This window comes from Acanthopagrus latus, chromosome 16 (genome assembly GCF_904848185.1).
Source record: "Acanthopagrus latus isolate v.2019 chromosome 16, fAcaLat1.1, whole genome shotgun sequence".
Taxonomy (NCBI): Eukaryota; Metazoa; Chordata; class Actinopteri; order Spariformes; family Sparidae; genus Acanthopagrus; species Acanthopagrus latus.
In genome coordinates this window covers 2301606-2320390 of record NC_051054.1, presented here as the reverse complement: position 1 = coordinate 2320390, position 18785 = coordinate 2301606, and the positions used below count along the sequence as shown (strand labels likewise).

At 44.7% G+C, this 18785-nt stretch overlaps 1 protein-coding gene across 6 annotated transcripts in view; it reads left to right on the top strand.

Annotated features, from left to right (window-relative positions):
• LOC119034352 (potassium voltage-gated channel subfamily H member 5-like) overlaps positions 1–4347 on the top strand; it is a 138784-nt gene extending 134437 nt beyond the window's left edge. For all 6 annotated transcript variants that reach the window (XM_037125275.1, XM_037125273.1, XM_037125276.1 and 3 more), the window contains one exon: positions 2192–4347. In XM_037125275.1, coding sequence (XP_036981170.1) covers positions 2192–3292 — 1101 coding nt within the window. In that variant the 3' untranslated portion in view covers positions 3293–4347. The remainder of the gene's footprint in view (positions 1–2191) is intronic.
• Positions 4348–18785: the final 14438 nt, after the last annotated feature.

The following is an 18785-nucleotide window of genomic DNA, read 5'->3' as shown; positions in this document are numbered from 1 at the left end:
TTTTCTATAATATTTTAAACAATCTGAGCAGCAGCCAAAGTCTTTACAGTGATGGATCGGTTCATCACAGAAAGCAGCAGCATGGCGTCGTGCTGATTGTGTCAGGAGATCTTAACCGGAGCGTCTCGGTTCAAGCACCAGGGTGGACACACTGCCGGGACGTCGATGCCGTGGGGAGATACTGTCGAAACTGAGACTTGAAAAAATGGAAAATGATATTTGAAAAAATCAAGAGTTTTGCAGTCAGACGAGCCTCCGATATCATAGTTTCCTCTAGTAGAAGTGCAGATACTTACACGTAAAAAGTGATAAAGTACAGGCTCTGAAATGTACTCAGAGTATAGCAGTAGGAAGTTTCCCTCTGAAGGACATTTTCTACTGCAGCTCATTTCATTTCAACACTTGTGAAAACCCAATTTGTTGCTCTAACTAAGCAAACTTTAATTGCTGATTAACATGTTGAGATGTGACGGAAAAGTTCCAGATTGTCGCGTCAAAAGTTTAAAAAAGTTTTGTGAAAAGCCGAAGACATGTTGGGGTTTACTGCCCGGCTGTGTCTGGATGATAAATCAACGTTTCTGAGAGTGAGAATATGATAAATAAAGCTCAGGTGTCTGTTGGCTGCTCGTATGTGCAGGTGTCAGTTACTCTCACTGGTTCTGTCGTGTGAATGTCACCTCATTCTACGAGGAGGACGACGAGCTGTCTGCTGGCCAGTTTATGATCCTTATTACCAGTAAGATGGACAGAATCATGACAAAGATAGTGATGAGTTATAGCTGACAGCTAAGTGACAAGTCTGGACTCCAACTCAGGATGTTACAGTGATTTAACAGGTGGATCTTGGCCAGCTGAGCCGCTCGCCCATGTTTTGGGCACCAACACAGAAAAGCAAACGAGTGATTTAGCTTTTCCAGCTCTGCATTGTTCAGATAGCTTGAATATTAAAGTGCTATAATGGAAGAAATGCTTTGCTGTTGTAAAAAAAAGTCTGTCTGCTGAGTGAAGGTCCACTGAAATGACTCATGTAAGTGACTGGACACATACTTGAGAGCTATGGCTTCGCCGGACCGTTCCAGAACTTCCCGTCTACGTGCTGATACTCGTGGTGATTGTGTCTGCGTTACTTTCCGCCGCGAGCTGCACTTCTGTCCTGCGTTTCTGATGCATTGTTGTCCTTGACATGGTAACAGGAAGAGGGGCTGTAGTTGCTGAAGTTAATCCGAGGTGATTGTTGGTAAATGGAGGTTCGTCGTTTGTGGTCCCGTCACATCAGCATCATCTGCTCCGCCGTGACGGGTTCTGGTCCTGACGCACACACAGACAGTCGACTCATTGTTCCATTCAGAAAGAGAAAAAAAAAGAAACAAACCACACTGGAGCTAACTTTTCAATAACTTCAAATCAAACCCTCATACTTAATTTAATTGAAAGCGTTAATCATCCAGGTGATGCCTCTCAGGTAGCTGTGGAGGTCTGAGATGATTGGCGGGGCGTCTCCCTCTCCCCCCCCTCATGCCGTCTCTTTTAGCTGAGAGCAGACTTGGCTTGGTTCGGCTCAGGAGGCTCCGAGCAGCCGAGGTTGGATGAGCAGGAGGTTCAGATAGATGAAAGCAGCGAGTTTAAAGACAGTCAGTTTGGTGGATGGACAGCGAGGTGGGCGACTCTCCTCCTTCCCATCTTTAACTCAAAGATCCACTCAGCTCGCCATCTACTGGGAGCATTATCATTTAAAACAAGAATAACACTTAAATCGGGAGTTTGATGGCTGGCTGCCTGCCTGGCAGGGATTTCTGTCATTCCCAATGTAATTAGTGTGTAAGAGGGGCTGGGAGAGAGTGGCGCCAGGCTGAGGCTGAATAATACAGGGGAGGTGTAGGAGCACAGATAGATGATTTAACAGGGATCTCCAGAAGGCTGCTACGCTTTGCAGTACCTGAGTGCACTGGAGAGAGAATGTGACATGTGAATGTGCTGAAGTGAAGAAGTTGAGACAGACTGACACATTTCCATAAAGATAAATCTTCCTCTTTCTCTCAGTGTTGTAAAAAAAAAGCCTTTATCTGTGATGATTAATGCGCGGCGCACTGCGGGAACGCCACACAGAGAATTATTATTCATAGTATTCGTGTGAGATGATAAGTGTTCTGATGAGCACCATGTTGTTCTCTCCTGTGTGTTTCCCCTGCAGATAATTTTCCGCAAGATCAGTGAGGTGAAGAAGGAGGAAGAGGAGAGGCAGCGGGCGAAGAACGAGGTGCAGATCACCATCCCGCAGGACCATCCCGTCCGGAAGCTGTTCCAGAAGTTCAAGCAGCAGAAGGAGCTCCGCAACCAGGGAGCGGCAGCCGCCTCTCAGGTGGACCTGGAGAAGAACCAGCTGCAGGTGGAGCAGCACCACCAGCACCTGCACCCCCACAGTCTCCAGCTGGGTCACTCCAGCCTGCAGCACTCCCTGCCGCTCAGCCTGCAGCGCCCCCCCTCCTCCATGCAGAACGGGGCTCCGCCCAGCAGCAGCGTGCTGACCGTGTCTCAGGTCACGCCCATGCAGAGCTCGCTGGCGTACAGCCATCCCTGCGATCCTCTCGCCAAGCAGAACAACTGTGATATCATGGAGCTGCAGCCCAGCTCAACTGGAGGGGGGTCTGAGCAGGCTGTCAGGCTCAAAGTCAGCGCCAGCCCTGCGCTCGGGAAGCCGGCTGTCAAACCTACCGGCTGGATGCGCCTGAAAAACAACATGGCTCCAGTGGAGGCCAGGAAGGAGGGGCTGAACAACAACGTGAAGGCGGTTTCTGTGGAGATGCTCTCTCAGGAGGGTAAAGGTCAGGAAGCAGGGAGGAGTGGGGATGTGGAGGAGGGCGGGGTGTCGAGCAACAATCCGCTCCGCAAGACAGACTCCTGCGACAGCGGCATCACCAAGAGTGAGCTGCGGATCGACCGGGCGGGGGAGGCGCGGACCCCTGCAGCGGTCACCCCCCTCCTCCACAGCCCTCTCCCCGGAGGAGCGGGGTCGCCTCACCCTTTCTGCCCCATCCCTGAGCAGGCCCTGCAGGCCGCGCTGCACGAGACCCGGCTGGAGCTCCGGGGGGACATCCAGAGTCTGGGAGGCCGCCTGGGCGCCCTGGAGAGTCAGGTAGCTGAAATTATTAAACTGCTGTCAGACAAGAAGTCCACGCCGCCATCGGCGGTGCCGTCAGCCTCCACCACGCCCAAAACCAAAATCCAACGTCAGGACATTTTCACCGTCTCCAGGCCTGTTTCTCCAGACTCAGAGAAGGACGAGGGGCTCTGAAGAGAGCTCAGCCAGTGGTGCAGAGAGTGTCCTCGAACAAACACTGATCTCATGGCACATTGTGCGACTGTCATCACAATTATCAGTCCGAGGTCACAGTCGTTTCCAGATCCAGCTGCACCACTGGTCTCACTCCTCCGAGATAACAAACTGGCTTCTTTAACATTTGCACACTGACTTTTCTCTCTTTTTTGATTGTACATACCTCTCTATGCATGTCCAGCTGGATTCTGGCCTGCCAAAGAAACGACTGAACGTACTTATTGCCTGTATATTATGCAGTTGACTGCATGCAAATCGAATTTAAAGAGAACTGACATTTTATCGAGCTACACTGTACATATAAATATTTTTCATTGATAATTTACTATGTGGACATTCAGGGTTTGCATACTGGTAGCACTATAAACACTGAATAACTAAAAGGGTTTACTGGCAAAGGGATTGTGCATGGATTATTTAGAAATAGAGACGTCGGACGGGGTGGAGGTTTGTTTTGTTCCTTTGCCTGTGAGATGATAGAAGTTTGATTCTGCTCTCACTTCGTCCTCTAAGGCTCCCAGATGTGATGAAGCAGCGTCCCTCAACACGAGGAGGGAGTTCTCTCGTACGTTTTTATATCAATTATTGATTTTTGCTTCTTATGATAATTTCTATTTTTGATTACAGAAATGTCATGGCCTCTGTTTGATGTCCGGTAAACCCTCGAATGGTCATTTTGTTAGAATCCTCTTTGTGTCTATGCATCGCTCGGGTTTACGCCGCTAGAATCTTCTGACTATTATTCCTTTTTGTTGATGATGTCGCTGAATGAAGGAAGAGAGGTTTTTTTTTTTTGTGTTCCATTCCTCTGCATGAATCAGGGATGGCAGAATGCACTTTGGATAATGCTGGGATGACGAGAAGGCTTTGGGGAAATAACACAGAGTTTAGTTCACATAAAAGTCCACTCAGCACAGTGACATGTAATCCCACGGGCCCGGCACCACACGCGGCAGTCTTAACCAGCGAGCGTCTGACTGAAGCCCGTTCTGAATTCCATTAACGACAGCAGCTTCGCCGCAAAAAGCTCAAGTAATAAAATATGGAATACTGTACTTTTTATCATATCAGTTTTCTAAATCTGCATGCAAAGGAGTAGTTTTATCCTCCAGAGTGTGAATATATATATATATATATATATATATATATATATATATTTGTGTGTGTGCGTGACGGCGTCCCTCGATGGGAAGACTTTTCCTTCACAGCAGGCGGATCAGTGGGGGTTTTTTTTTTCTTGTCAGAAGTTTTTTCAGGTCTGGAGAGATTCAGATTCTGTCCCCGCTCGCCCTGCAGCGCTCATCCCACAACATGCACACACACATACGCCATCATATTCAGTAAGGCAGAATAAAGAGAGTACGGCAGAGTAAAGGTGTACGGTAGCCATCGTGGAAGCCTCGAGTAGTTTACACGACTGAATCCATTATTTAAGAGTGTGAGCGAAGAGCCGATGTGAGGCTGGAGAGATGTGAGTCAGAGGTTAACGCGCCTTCTGTCGGACACACACGGGTCAAAGTAAGTTAACAGTCGAGGGAAACAAACAAACAAAAAAAACATCCATCAGACTCCAGCTGAAGATGTTGCAGTTCATAGTCGGCAACTTAATCCTCTCAACCAGCAGCTAGCTGTGCTGGGTGCTAAACAAAGGGATTTGACCGTCTCAGTGGAATTGTTTTGTTTTCAAAGGGACGGTAGATCTGTTCATTGTTGGACCTGGTTGCTTGGATTTGAGGGAAAACAACAAGGAAAAGGACAAAAGATTCGGAAAGTAATATATTTTTACTTTCCTTCTCAGTCTCACGGCAGGATCAGAGCACACGGAGCGAACGGATCTGATGTTGTTTCAGGAAATAACTCAGCCGTACCAAGTAAATGTTGATAGAAATAACAAACCTTCGAAAAGTCTTCGCCTCAGTTTCACAAAAAGTTCTTCTTCCCTTCCAAGCTCCACCTTCTGATCACATCTGGCTCCGTAAATCTAAGATGGAAAAGGACGTGATGCCAAACTCAAGAAACTCCAGCGGCCGTTGTCTCTTCCCGGCTCGTCCGGCTCGATGACCTTTGCTTGTCATCCAAGAATCTCAATAGGTTGGAGCTGGTGACCGTTTCTGATCCTGCCATTCGATGTGCAACCGAAAAAGAATCGATGAGATAAATGTCAGCTTCTAATTGGCATCAACTTTTAATTGGAATGATCGGAGTTGAAAGTGAAGGCAGTTTTAACTTAAAGTGCAGTTGAAATTTAAACATGTATTTTAGGACTCAGATTCAGAATTGTCTCTCTCTGCTGTCAGCAGGCTGGAAAATGATGAGGAATTATAACTTTGTGATGCTAATCGGCATAAAATCAGGTTCAGACGTGAGATTTCTGTCACGCTATGCTAATCAGGTTCTGCTTTGGAACATTTTGGAGGAAATAATTCGGTTTTAATGGCTTCTGTTGTGCAAATGAGGACATTTAATTTCATATGTGCACAGAAGCCTGTTTTCTGTCTCTGCTGCCGGCCGCTGAGCAGATCTCCTGCACCACACAGGGGGAAAGTGCCTTGCTCAGGGGCCCCTTCAGCAGCAGATTCAGGCAATCTGGCCTCAAGCGTGAATAGAGATATTGATAATCGGAGGATTTCCATGATGGCTCCCACTGCACCTGTGTAGAGAGCAGCACATGCCAGCATGCTTCACATCACTTATATGGAATATCATGCAAAGCTATGCAACATTTGATTCTCTTATAGTTGTGAAGAGGCCGATTCTGATGGACCTTTATTGATCCGTAACATAGAATATAGTGTCAGTAGGTGCAGCAGGATTAAGGTATTTATTACAGATATATCTACTGGAGGGACTGAGGACTTGTGTGTGTAGATAAGATGAAATATCAGTCGATTATATCCACCAACCTGAACTGAACAAGTGATGGTTAGCTTAAAAATCACATTTAACTCTCTTTGTTTGTGGAGTTTTCCTGCAGTGCCGCCTGTCCAACACTTGACGCCAACATACGACCAAAACACATCGTGTGTCTGAGCTGCTGACCTGCACGGACGGAGGTTTGACTTTGTGTATGTTACAGCCCAGATCATGGTTCTGAATCATCAGTACCGTGATGTGTATCGATTGTACGTTCAACCAAATATCAACCTGCCATTAACATACAGCTGGTCCGGTGTAATGCAGGACTCTGGAAGCTCCGGGATCTTAAACTGATTTGAAAAGACGTTATTTTCACCGTCGACGTGCAGCGTGCATGCTAACGATTTTAGCTCAGCAGCTGCAGAGGCGACTTCAGCTTCATATCAGTCACAAGATGCTTTAATATGACAAAACACATTTTATGTAGCGGAGTCAGTTTGTCACACCTGCATCGTTTTAGAGGGAGAAATGACATCACGTTCCTGGATGTTCCTGCTTTTTCCGACTAAAGTGGTGAACCAACAACTCACTTTATCATCAGGTCTCGGCCACCCTTCTTCTGATCTGTCGTAGACTAGTTTGTCTGAAACAACCCACAATGCATTGCAGTGGCAGCTTGTATCTTTATGGCTCTGCAGATGGTCGCGACTGTGCTCGATCCTTTTTGATGGTGTTTTTTTTTTTGTAGTTTGACCAAGTGGGCTCGGCTCTCTGAGGCTCACTCTCTGTTGGCAGCGGAGACTCTTCTCTCTGAGATCTTAAAAGCTTTTTTGGGGGAAACGGGAGCTCGCTTACTGACAGAGCTGGAGGAGTAATGACTGCAGCAGGAACACAAATGACTAAATAACTCCCAGAAAGCACCAAACATCTCAGATTTATCGTATCTGTGTAAATCTGAGATGAACCTCTGAGACGCAGTTTGATTCGAGCCCAAACAATGCAGCCGTCACTGAGATGGCGTCATGATGGAGCTGAAGATTACACCTAAAAACACAAAAGCCATAAGACAGGATGAGACTGGACTTTTGTTCTGTATCTGTCGGAGCAGTCGCTCACGTCTCTCTGCGATCCTGAAAACTGTTGAAAAGAAAATTGATTTTACATTCACCTCCTGTCAGTGTAGGAGTTCTGCTCCGGAACGTATCCGAACGTTTCCCTGGAAAAAAGTTTGTTGACGTCCTTCCAACGTGAGTGCGATCGATACAGTTCTGTACATACATTATTCTTATATATTATATAAAGAGGTGCGTCTGAACTCGGGCTGAAGTCAGGACAAGAACCTTCGTACTGGGCTTCTCGCCAGAATCGACCGCTTTCAACTGAGAAAGACACAAAACACGCGCTGCAGAAATGAAACCTGCATTCTGGCTATGGAAGCTGAGAAAGACCATCACTGCAATTATGTTTTTAATGCCGTTATCTCAGGAATGTCACACCAGCGTGCAGCGATGGCGTCCTGACATCTAGAACAGCTAATGAGCTGAAAATCCGAAGCTAACGAAATGACTAATTGGTGACATGGAGACGGCAGTAAAGATAATAATTGGTAGTCAGTATGGCCGCTCTCGACTTCCTAATTCTCACAGGCTCAAATGTATTTTTCTACTTCGGATGCTAAAATAGCTGCTAACAGACTGAAACCCTTAAGAGAACGAACAGAACTGTCTTTTTTAACAAGCTGCTTCCTCAGAGATCCACGAAACCACAACGTGAAGCGAGCCAGAAAATGCCTCCGCAGGAAATCATCTTAATTTTTTAACGATACATATGTTATTATATTTAACAAAGAGTTATGAAAGTTAATATCTGATCACTTGCATGAAGTTGGCAGTGATTTTAAAAGTCAGTGGACAAAGAAACTTTTACATGTTTGACCCTGAGGTCAAAGTTTTTTTATTTCTCTTTGTGCTGTTTTGACTTCTAGTTCAGCCTTCAGAAGCAAAGAGTCAGCTGACATTTAGTTCTGCATTGTCGTATTCCAAGTTAAAGTTAAAAACAAATAGTCTGAGTAAATGTCAGCAAAACTGAGACCAAGCTGAGCGTCCGTCACGTCACGGTCCACCAGGAGGAGCAGCGTCAGTCGAGCTGAGGTAACTCCTCCCTGCTGCTGCGCTGACCTCAGATCAGTGCTTAAAATGATGAACACAACATCTTTACAGAAATATATATATTCTTTCCTTTTCCAACAAAACGTTAAGTTGATAGTTTAATATTAAAATGTTTAAAATGTTATTATGAATAATCTATTGCATTTCGATTCTGCTTCCTGCTCCTCAGTTTACATGTTATTTTCTGGGCAGCTGGAGCTCTGATTGGCCAGCTGCTGTTGGTAGTAATTGGGCCAATCAGAGCTTGTCCCGCCTCCGCAGATCACTTTGGATTTCTGCAGTAACGTCACAAAAGTTTTACAATCAGCTGATTTTCCTGCAGCGACAAAATCCACAGCAGGAGCTCTGAGTAAAACGGCTCTGCTGCTGAGTAAAATCTGCTGTAGAAGAATCCACAATTTTCCATTTCCAGTACAGTGAATTTATTTTCAGATATGACACTGAAGACAAAAAAAAACCAAAAAAAAAAAAAAAGCCTCCGTCAGCAGTTAAAGTTGGCGTTGAGGAGCCGGACGGAGGATTCCAGTTTGAGATCTCGCCTGAAACTTTTTTGCGACACGTCGGCCGGCGTGAGGAGACGACAGCTCGTCCTCCGCTTTATTAATTTGACAAGAGAATGAAGGGCAACTCCTGTGATCTGGGCCCTGCACACACACACACACACACACACACACACACACACACACCTTTCAGCACAGGATTTTTCAGCTTTGCCACTTGAATGTACAACAGCCCCTCCCTCCACCTCCGTCCTCTCTCAGCATTTTCACTGGGAGCTGAGATGATTTCGTTTTCTTTTTTTTTTCTGGGTCTCGTTTCTTAACAACTCTCCTCTCGACTTTTTCGTAGGAGTCCTTTCTCGCTTTCTCTCCCTTCGCCCGTCTCTAAACTGGTAGGAGGTCCACTTCTATCCTTTGAAAACACCTCTTCTCGCTCAGCTCTCCTTCCTCCAGGGTCTCCTCTCTCTCTCTCTCTCTCTCTTCTCCTCCCTCTGATCCTCCTTCTCTCCCTCCTGTTTGATCTCCTCCATCACTCTCTCCTCAGCATGTTGATGATGTTCGGTCCGTCTGCGTCGTGCCGACCGACTGACACCATGAATCCACCTCTCTCTCTGGGGGACGGGCGGCTCGACCGAGGGGCCTCGTTTATTAAAAATGATCCCTCGGCTTGATTCGATTCGGCGTATTCTGTCGCAGATGACGCTAAAAGAAATGGAAGTCATTTCCCAGATAGCGATGGGATTCTTATTGTTTCACTTATCATAGAAAATCTGACGCAACCTGTCGAATTTCCTCTCCAGGATTAATTTTTCATCAGTCGCAGCTTTAGCTCTGGATTCAGTCGTGAAGCGTCGGGTGATTTGAATAAACGGGGCCCTTCGGGAGAAGCTCTTCTCTCTTTTTTCTACTGGAATGTGATCAATTTCTACTGTTTTGTTAAAGCAACGGTTGGGAGCAGCACTGACTCATGTATTGTTTTACAGTTGCACACCTAAACTGTAGTGTCAGAATAATAAACAGCTGTCTGGGAAACTCTCTCTGGGCTTCCTGTCTGACTTTTTCTTTCTTTCTCTGGTTTCTCTTCATTCACTCGGGTGCCTCAAGTAATCAGTGACCTTCTTATTGATCCGTAACACAAAGCACGGAGCTCCACCTTCACCCATCCTGTCGAGGCTGGAAGTTAAAAAACTCACAAAGAAAAAAGGAGATGAATCAGTGACGATGTACATAATATATACACTCGTACAATCTTTTAAACGAGCGCAGTGCAGATGTCAGTGATCCTTCCTGTTCACTTCTGTGGAGACGAGATCCAACATGAGGCGATCGTCGTTGTCATGCTAAACAAAAAATTAAGAGTGTGTAAGAGACTTAATGTGTCCGATATCAAACAAACTGGAGTATCAAAAGTGCAAGAAAACTTAAAATCCATATTGAATGTTTTATTCAGCATTTGTATGATTATTATCACCTCTGATGCAGAATGTAATCAGCAAAATAACAAGTAACTAAAGTTAAATATAGAAGTTAAATAAAGATAAATATAGTGGAGTGAAACAGTAAAACAAGTATAAAGAAGCTGAAAGAGTAAAAAAGTGAAGTACAAGTACCACAAGACTGTAACTGAGAGCAGCACTGGAGTAGATGTACCTCATTTACATTCTCTCACTTTTGGTTTTAAAAGTTGAATATTGTTAATAATTGAATCTTGTTATCTTGCTGTAATAAGAGGCAGTAATGCCATATATAAAGTGTGTAAAGAGACTTGTTAAGAGCGTTGTAGTTTTATTCTGCACAGATACGCAGACGACTCCGTCTTCTACTCCAACATCTCTCGAGGTCTCCAGCTGATGATTTCTGACTTTGTAAGATGACGAGAACACTGAATCCTCTGACGGCCTCTTCTGGAGGAACAAGCCGCTGAATTAGGTCACGCGAGTTACACTTCCTCCTGTCTTCACAGGAGACGCTTTTACCGGAAATATGAATTATTAACGTAAAAAAGATGCATTTAAATAAAGTTCTTTACAGTGTTGAACAGGTGAAACTGGGGTCAGAAGAGCGCGTCATGCAGCTTTAGTCACACGGTCCAGAACTTCAGCTGGTGTCAGAACAGAGATAAATGAAAGTTGAGGGTTTAAGTTCTGTTCACTTATTTCTGCACTTGAAGAATTGTATTTCCTCCGCAGCTCCCACTTCTTATTACACTTATTGCTCCGTCAGAAGTCACATCCAGGTGGAAGAAACCTCCAGTCGTGTACTTTTCATCCCGTCCTGCAGCTCAACCTAATATTCATTCACCCTCCCCTCGCTCTCCCTCGTCCTCCCTCAATCTCACTTTTTTTCCATTTCTCTCCGTCTTTGTGACCAGAATTTATATAACCAGCTCCTGGCTGCTGCTCTCTAAGAGGATCAGTGTAATGTGAAATAATCTTTAGTCCCAGTTTAACGCCAGAGAATCTCATTAAGGTGTTTTGACACTTCAGAAGTGTTTACAGACTCGGAGTGATGCAGTCGCACTTTGTGTTGTTTCACCGCTCAGAGAAAGGTTGATGCCGGCGTAACCATTTATCCGTCTGCCTCTCTGTCCATTCATCTGTCCGGCTAATCCCATCAGGCATTTCTCTGGTCTGAAAGTCTCTGAATCTCAGACACCAATTACCAGCAGACAGCAGAATTATCACGGTTAGTTTCCCTGTGAGCGAAAGGAAACACAGAGGAGAAATTAGCCTGTCAGCACGTCGCTGCTGCAGCTCCGCTCGGCCCACCTGCAGCTCCGCTCGGACACAAGAAGCCTCGACTGTCTGCTGGAAGTTAGAGCCGAGCGTCATTCACACCAGAAACGTGACAAGCACATTTATGCCTATTAGTGTTTCCTCAAATAGAAAGGAAGGGAAGCAGTTTTTTACCTGAACTGACACCCGTCAGCCCGGCAGATTCTCTTGGAAAAACATATTTAATTGCTGCTGGTGGAGACGGGACGGGTGGAAGGATTTTCTCTCAGTGCAGTTTGAAGTGAAGATGCTTCTCAGGCTCATTTACTCCTGAACTGTTTCTCTCTGGTGTCAGTCAGGATGTGAGTCCCTGTCTGAGTTTCTCGTTGGGAGAATCAGCAGCGTCAGAGGCAGTTTTACTCGCTTGTTTATTGAACTTTAAAGGCCAAAATACATCACAGCTCTCTGATTCTGATAAAACACGGAGTGAAGAAGATCTTTAAGACTTCCACGTTCATGTCAGACTATAAAAGATGAATAAATACACAAACAGCTGGCTTTTTTCCAGATCTGACAGTTGTCACATCCATCCAGCCAGTGAGGAAGACTGTGAGGTGCGTCAGAAAGCTGAGAAGGCCGGACTTCAAATTAAAGGTGGGATTGTTTTCCACATCTTAATGAGCAGATGAGACCTGTGGACTCAGAGTAAAGGTAAATAAATCACTTCTGATTTTGTTTCTGATCCACGGCTGTAAAACAAACCTCACAGATGAAGCTGAGATCTGTGAAATGATCGTATTCGTTCTGTGTTACAGCCAGAAAACCTTCCATGAATATTACGGCCAGACATCAGGGAAAAAAAACAAAAAGGTGAATACGATGTTGTTCCGCTTCATCGGACACAAACTGGGACAGTCTGAGTCATTCAGAGGAGAGAAGGCAAAAAAAAAAAAAAACAGAGCCCTTCTTGCTCTCAGTTCAGCCTTTTTATTCACCCTGAATTCAGCCGTTACACAACATGTAACAAGACAGCAGAGCCTCAGTAATCAGACAGGAGAGGCTCTGATATGTAAGAGATTCACTTTAATGTTTCCAGACGCGTTTGTCTTTATGAGATTACTTCAGAGTTGTGTCGTCTGATCCTTCTGAACTTCGTTTCAGTGTTTCCTCATGTGGATGTGTCGTTCTTTTCCAGCAGAACAAGCCAATATCTTGTGAAATCGCCAGTTTATGTGACATTATTTTCTCATCAGACGTCGAAATTTTACTTTGTGTGTGAAAATGTGGAATCCAGATGTGAAGAAGCAAATTTCATGTGATTTCACATGTGCTGTTTTGTTTTTACATGTGGATATTCTCATGTACATGGGAAAGATTTCACACAGGGACGTTTTCATTTTTATGTGAAAAAGCGACTAAATTGTGAACATTTCCAGTTAACATGTGACCTGATTTTTCTTTTTCACCTGAAAAATTTTTAGTTCACATTTGCAAATATTCAATTCACACGTGAAATTCTGATTGATATGTGGAAAAACTTGGAAAAATGCACAGTTCAAAAGTAAAAACATTTTATTTTCACAACATTTTTGTAGTTTAGTTTAGTTGAGGCGTGATTTCCAAAGTGACATGATTTCACTTGTGAAAATGCCTGATTCACATGTGAAATTATTTTATTTTCACGTGTTAAAATTTCAGCTCAATAGCCAATATGAACATATTCAACTTCACATGCAACATTTTCAAAAGGAGCTGCTGTAAAACATTCTTCTGTTTTTCAGCCATCGTCAGATATCCGGCGCTGAAAGACGTCTTTGATATCAAACACAGAAGTTTCTCCGTCTCTTCAGAGCTTCGTGAAGATGAATCGTGCTCTGATCCAGTCTGCAGCCCCGTCGTCCGTTCATCCTCCAGCTGTTAATATCACTGGAAACACTGGCGTAAGTCTTATATAACAACCTTTAATTACCCTGTGAGAGATCAGTTGGATGTTTGAAGCCTTTGTGAGAAATTGGAAAATTGAACTGTTCCCGGAAAATGTCTCTAAGCATCGCTCCCCGTGGACCGCACCTCCTCGGATTCAAAAATTGAATTTGGTGATTGAGTATTCAGGCGGCTTCAGAAGTGTTGGCGCCGCCATGAAAAGATCAACTGAGTGTAAAGAAGAAAAGAATCTGTTCTCTTGAGTCGGTGAAGTTAATCTCCTACTTATCGTCAGTGACAAAACCTGACGCTTGGTCTCCTGATGTCACAGCAGAACGTGACGGATCGTGACTCGCCTGTCTGCAGGAGGACGTCTGTCTGAGGATCAAATGAACAAAGAACCAGGATCAATGGATCAGGAATCAGAGGGAAAACTAAGAAATGAGAATATTGGATGTGCTGTTCTTTGAAGGAACCAACAGACTAAACAAACCGAACTGATCCTTCGACACAACAAAGAAGACTGAAGAGAAAAAGTGTCAGAACAGGATGAGTTCTTAGTCGGTTTGCGTCCAAAATTAAATCTGTACTGTTATTGATTATTGTAATTTCAGGTATGAGGACTGTTCTGTATCTCTGTATGTCGTGTCTGCCTGTTTCCTGGCTCTGTTTATTACATGCCAGGACGTTTGTCAGATCTCATTTCCTCAGGTTACATCATCAAAAGGACTCGAGGACGAGCGGATATCCATCCAGGATCTGAAGCCTCATCACCCGACTGATCCACCGTCTCTACCTCCAGACAACATGTGTGAAGCCTGCATGTGTGAGAAGGTGAACTTATACACGTCTCTACACCACAAACTTTCATCTGTCTGTGTTCAGGTTAAACTGGCTGCTGATTTGTTGCTGAATCTGATTACGTAGTGCGACAACAGTGGTATAGTTCAACACCAGGTGAACGAGGGAAACAAAGAAAGAGAAGTTTGATGATCAGTGTGCAGATGTGAGGAACTAAATAACTGAGAAAGGAATAAAAGAAGAAGTGAATGTTAGTACCAACATTCAGTGGCAGAAATCGTCTGACCTTTTTGTAATGAGATAAGAAGTTAATGTGAGAAAAGTTGGACTGATGATGTGCATATTCTGATCTGACAGGTGCGACACCACGAGCGCCTCCGAGGACAGACGGGTCGAAAACTAGCTGTTGAAATAGAATAATGATTTTAGCTGATTACTGGAGACTGGTTTTATCACCAGCCAACATTCGTAAACGTGAAACCGTGACTATTTTTAAGGAGAGGGTGGACAACTTCCTGTTTTGTGACGACTGAACCAGATGTTTTTGATTGGAAAGTCTCTGCATCTCCAGCAGGTTTTGTTGCTACAGACCCAGATGTTTTGGACCAGTGAGTCGAAGCATCTCTGTCTGTGTTTTGCGATGACAAAACCCAGAATGTTTTGTGGTGATAGAACCAGGTGTTTTTGAGTGGGACTGTGTGGCAAAGTAGTGTTTTTTGTGGTGACCCAACCTCGTTTTTAGGTCTGGGAAATTACAGCATCTCCAGCCGTGTTTTGTGGGGACAAAACTTTGTGTTTGGACCGGAAAGTTGCAGCATCTCCAACTTGTGTGTTGGGTGTTTTTCAGTGTGAATGCGTGCGAATCTCCAGCATGTTGCGTGATCAATAAACCCCTTGCTGATATGGTAGCTAACAGCGTGTGTGTGTGTGTGTGTGTGTGTGTGTGTGTGTGTGAAACGATGGAGGAAACTGGTGAATTATTACTTCCCATGATTCTTTTCATGATTCCACAGCTGCGAGCTAAATTTTCCTCCCAGTGAAAAGCACATTCATCCGTCAGCCTTCACCCACGCCGCCTCCGTCACATCACACGTCAGTGATAATAAAGGTGATAACGATCTCAGCAGGGCGAATCCCTGGAGAAATCTCCCCACAGAGGAGCGGCTCTGCTGCTCGCTCCGCTGATGCCTCGTCGTCCTCTCCGTCCCCTCGTCCCCTCGTCCCCTCGTCCCCGTGGCACCGGCTGGATAATTCATAACCCGCTCGGTGCCTGTCAGCCTGCTGCAGAGGCAGCGGAGGGGAAGACGCCCTGAAGGCCCGACTGCAAATTCAGCTCACCTGCTGTCGACCTCGACCTGCAGTTTACTGCTGAGAGCAGAGGAGAGCGCTGACCCTGTTACAGTGACCGAGACTTCCAGAGGCAGCCGGGGAGAATACTGAAAGCTGATAAACGAGTGTGTTTCAGTTTGAGCTCACAACAGTCTGATGTCAGTACAAAGTTTCAGCTGGTGCGTCAATTAAAGGCAAGAAAGCTGTTTGTAAAGATGTTCGTTTAGATATTTTACCACCTGAAACAGATTCATGTTGAAGACGGTTCGACAGATGGAAAATATCTACAGCTCTCCTTAAAATAACACCTGGTTTTGATGCCACAGAAATAGATTTAAATGTCTCCAGTGTCCTTAAGATATCCAGTGATGGGACTTGAAATCCAGTTGGCGGTTCGGCACCCTTGCAGTCTTTTAATAATCCAGTATGAGCTGTAATAGAGTTTCTGTTTACCTTCTTTCTGTCTGTTTGATGGATGGATACAGTCGGTCCTGATGTTTTACTCCACAAGCTATGTACAAATTTAGAAAATTCAATCTGGAAGACAAATGACCAGATTGTTTCGAGGAACTCTCTCCACGATCTTTGACAGAATTACTCGTTATTATTTTCCTGTATTTGGTGTTCGCCTCGACACATCACTCAAAGTTCAGTTTCTACTCTGAAATAAAAATGTTCACGGTTGAAGCTTTCGATTTAATCAGAGGATTGTTTTGAAAATTAAAAAAATCTGTAGCATCTCTGACAGCATCTTCCTGTTAATCCCTGAATTACTGTTTTTAGTTGAATGATGGAGAGAGGCATTTCCTGTCACCATGACTCACAGGTCTCTGATGTGAGTCCCTGTGTTTCACCCTGAGCTCCCAGAGGAGGTCATGGACTCCGGGGTTAGGAACCTCCTCCTCCTCCTCTGCCTCCCCGCTGCAGCCTCATGCCACCCCCATCCTTCCTCTTCCCCGCAGCTGAAGGAGGAAGTGGTAATGTCAGGAATGATTAGGACGGCGGGGGTCGTTAGAGCAACTCTCCTGTCAGGGTTGTTGGAGATATCGGAGGTCTCGGGAGAGCCAACAGTCGAGACAGCGAACCTCTCTGCTGTTTGTCCTTTTAACCTCGGCGCTCCCTCTGCAGCACTCACACACACGTCTGTTTGCTAATGCGGCTCTGTGCTGAGCTACCAGACACACAATTCTGCAGAGTTGTTGCTGCAAAAACATATATTTTTTTAAAAAAGCCTTTCCATTACATGATAAAACTGCCACCATTGTAATTTTATCAGCTGCACGCTGTGAAAGAGGCGCCAACAATGTGAAGCTTTTGATTTTGATTTCTCTTTGTTCGGTTCCTGGCGTAAGAAACCAAAGAAGAGAGAAAAAAATCTGCCGGCAGCCAAAACGATTTTCAGCTGTTGCTACATTTTAAACTGCGTCTCATAATTCATGATTCATTCAACCATTATTCAAACGCTAGAGATCAATGACTGGCAGAGATACACAAACAGAGCTAAGCAACACATAACTGTACAAACTGGACCTTTAAGTTTTGTGAGCTGTGTGCTGAACTTTGAATATCTCTGACTTCAAGTCACATGGATGAGAGTGTATCTGTGCTAACGTGCTGTAAAGCAAGAAAATGTCATTTTCTTATTATTTATTAGCATCTTGATGTGAGGGCAGCCTCGCAGATATCAAATTCTGAAAAACTAGAGATGCATCGATCCAACTTTCTCAGTCCTGATACCGACACTGATGCCTGGGCTTTGTGTATCTGTTGATACCTGATACTGATCCGATACCCTTGTTGGATTAATAATAAACTGTACTTGCGTGATAGAAGAGAGTACCTTGGCTGTAAGTATCCCAGTAGGCGACAGAACCCTCATCTTCAACAACAACATCTAAAACAATGAATTCTAAAACTTTTTGTGTTATTGTCGATGCTTTCAAGCTTTCCGAAACTTCAGAAACTTTTCGGGTCGTTGAATTACGTCTGCCAAAGCTGCTGGGCTGTTCTGTTTCCTGCCTCTTTGGTTTTGTTGAGCCGCAGGAATTCGGCGTGCTCATCAGTACGGTGCTTTTTGGACGTGCTTGATTAAATTGGTAGAATTGTACTCTGCAGTGCTGCCACCACCCCTCGAAACATTGACTTGGCAGACACTGCAAACAGCCGTCGAACTAGTCGGCGTGGCAAACGTGAAATATCTCCACACAGCGACTCTTTGGCTCGCTGCATGTTGCTTAACGGTTCACTCGACCGCTGACGAGTGACGGAGGATTTGCTACGATGGAGGAAATAAAGAAAAACTGGATCGGCTCGTGAATCTGTTCATTTTTACGATCCCCGATCCAGTTATTTTGTCAGTATCGGGGCCGATATCCTATCTTAGTATCGGATCGGTGCACCGCTACTGAAAACGCTGATGTTATCAGAAAATGGTTTGTTTCTCTTCCAGATGTTCTGCAGCTCCTGTATGGAAGTCCTGCTTTAGCTTCTTAAAAAGCAGCAGAATCAATAACAGATATTATCTCATGATGATAACACTGAGTGTCATTCAGGAAACGGAAGGTCGCAGGTTTGGTCATATGATGATCGTAAATCAGAAAATACAGTCAAACTTATTATCATGCACCAAAGTTTAATATTTGTTTGACTTGTTTCTTTATATGGACTGAAAATAATCCAATGTCAATAAGCAGCTGTGAATAAAATGTGATTTTTGCAGCAGTATAACAGCAGACAGATAATTGTGTGTCTGTGTTGTGTTGCGTTGTGTTGTGTTGTGTTGTGTTGTGTTGTGTTGTGTTGTGTTGTGTTGTGTTGTGTTGTGTTGTGTTGTGTTGCGTTGTGTTGTGTTGCGTTGTGTTGTGTTGTGTTGTGTTTCCCCTCTCTGCTCCGGGGTTCAAACAGCCCTGCAGCTCCTCGGTGACACGCGAGCTCTCAGGGATTACATAAACCGCGGTTCTCCTTGGGAATCGCACCAATAACAACACAGAGAGGAGACGAGTGTGTTTGTGAGCCCGACACACTGATGACGAACCAGCAGGTGCTCTGGCCTCAGGTCAGTTAATTAAGCACTAACGAGTGGTCACATCAGACTGAATTATTAATTCAATGTCACTTACATATAATAATACATATTACATGTTGAGGATCTGCTGGTTTT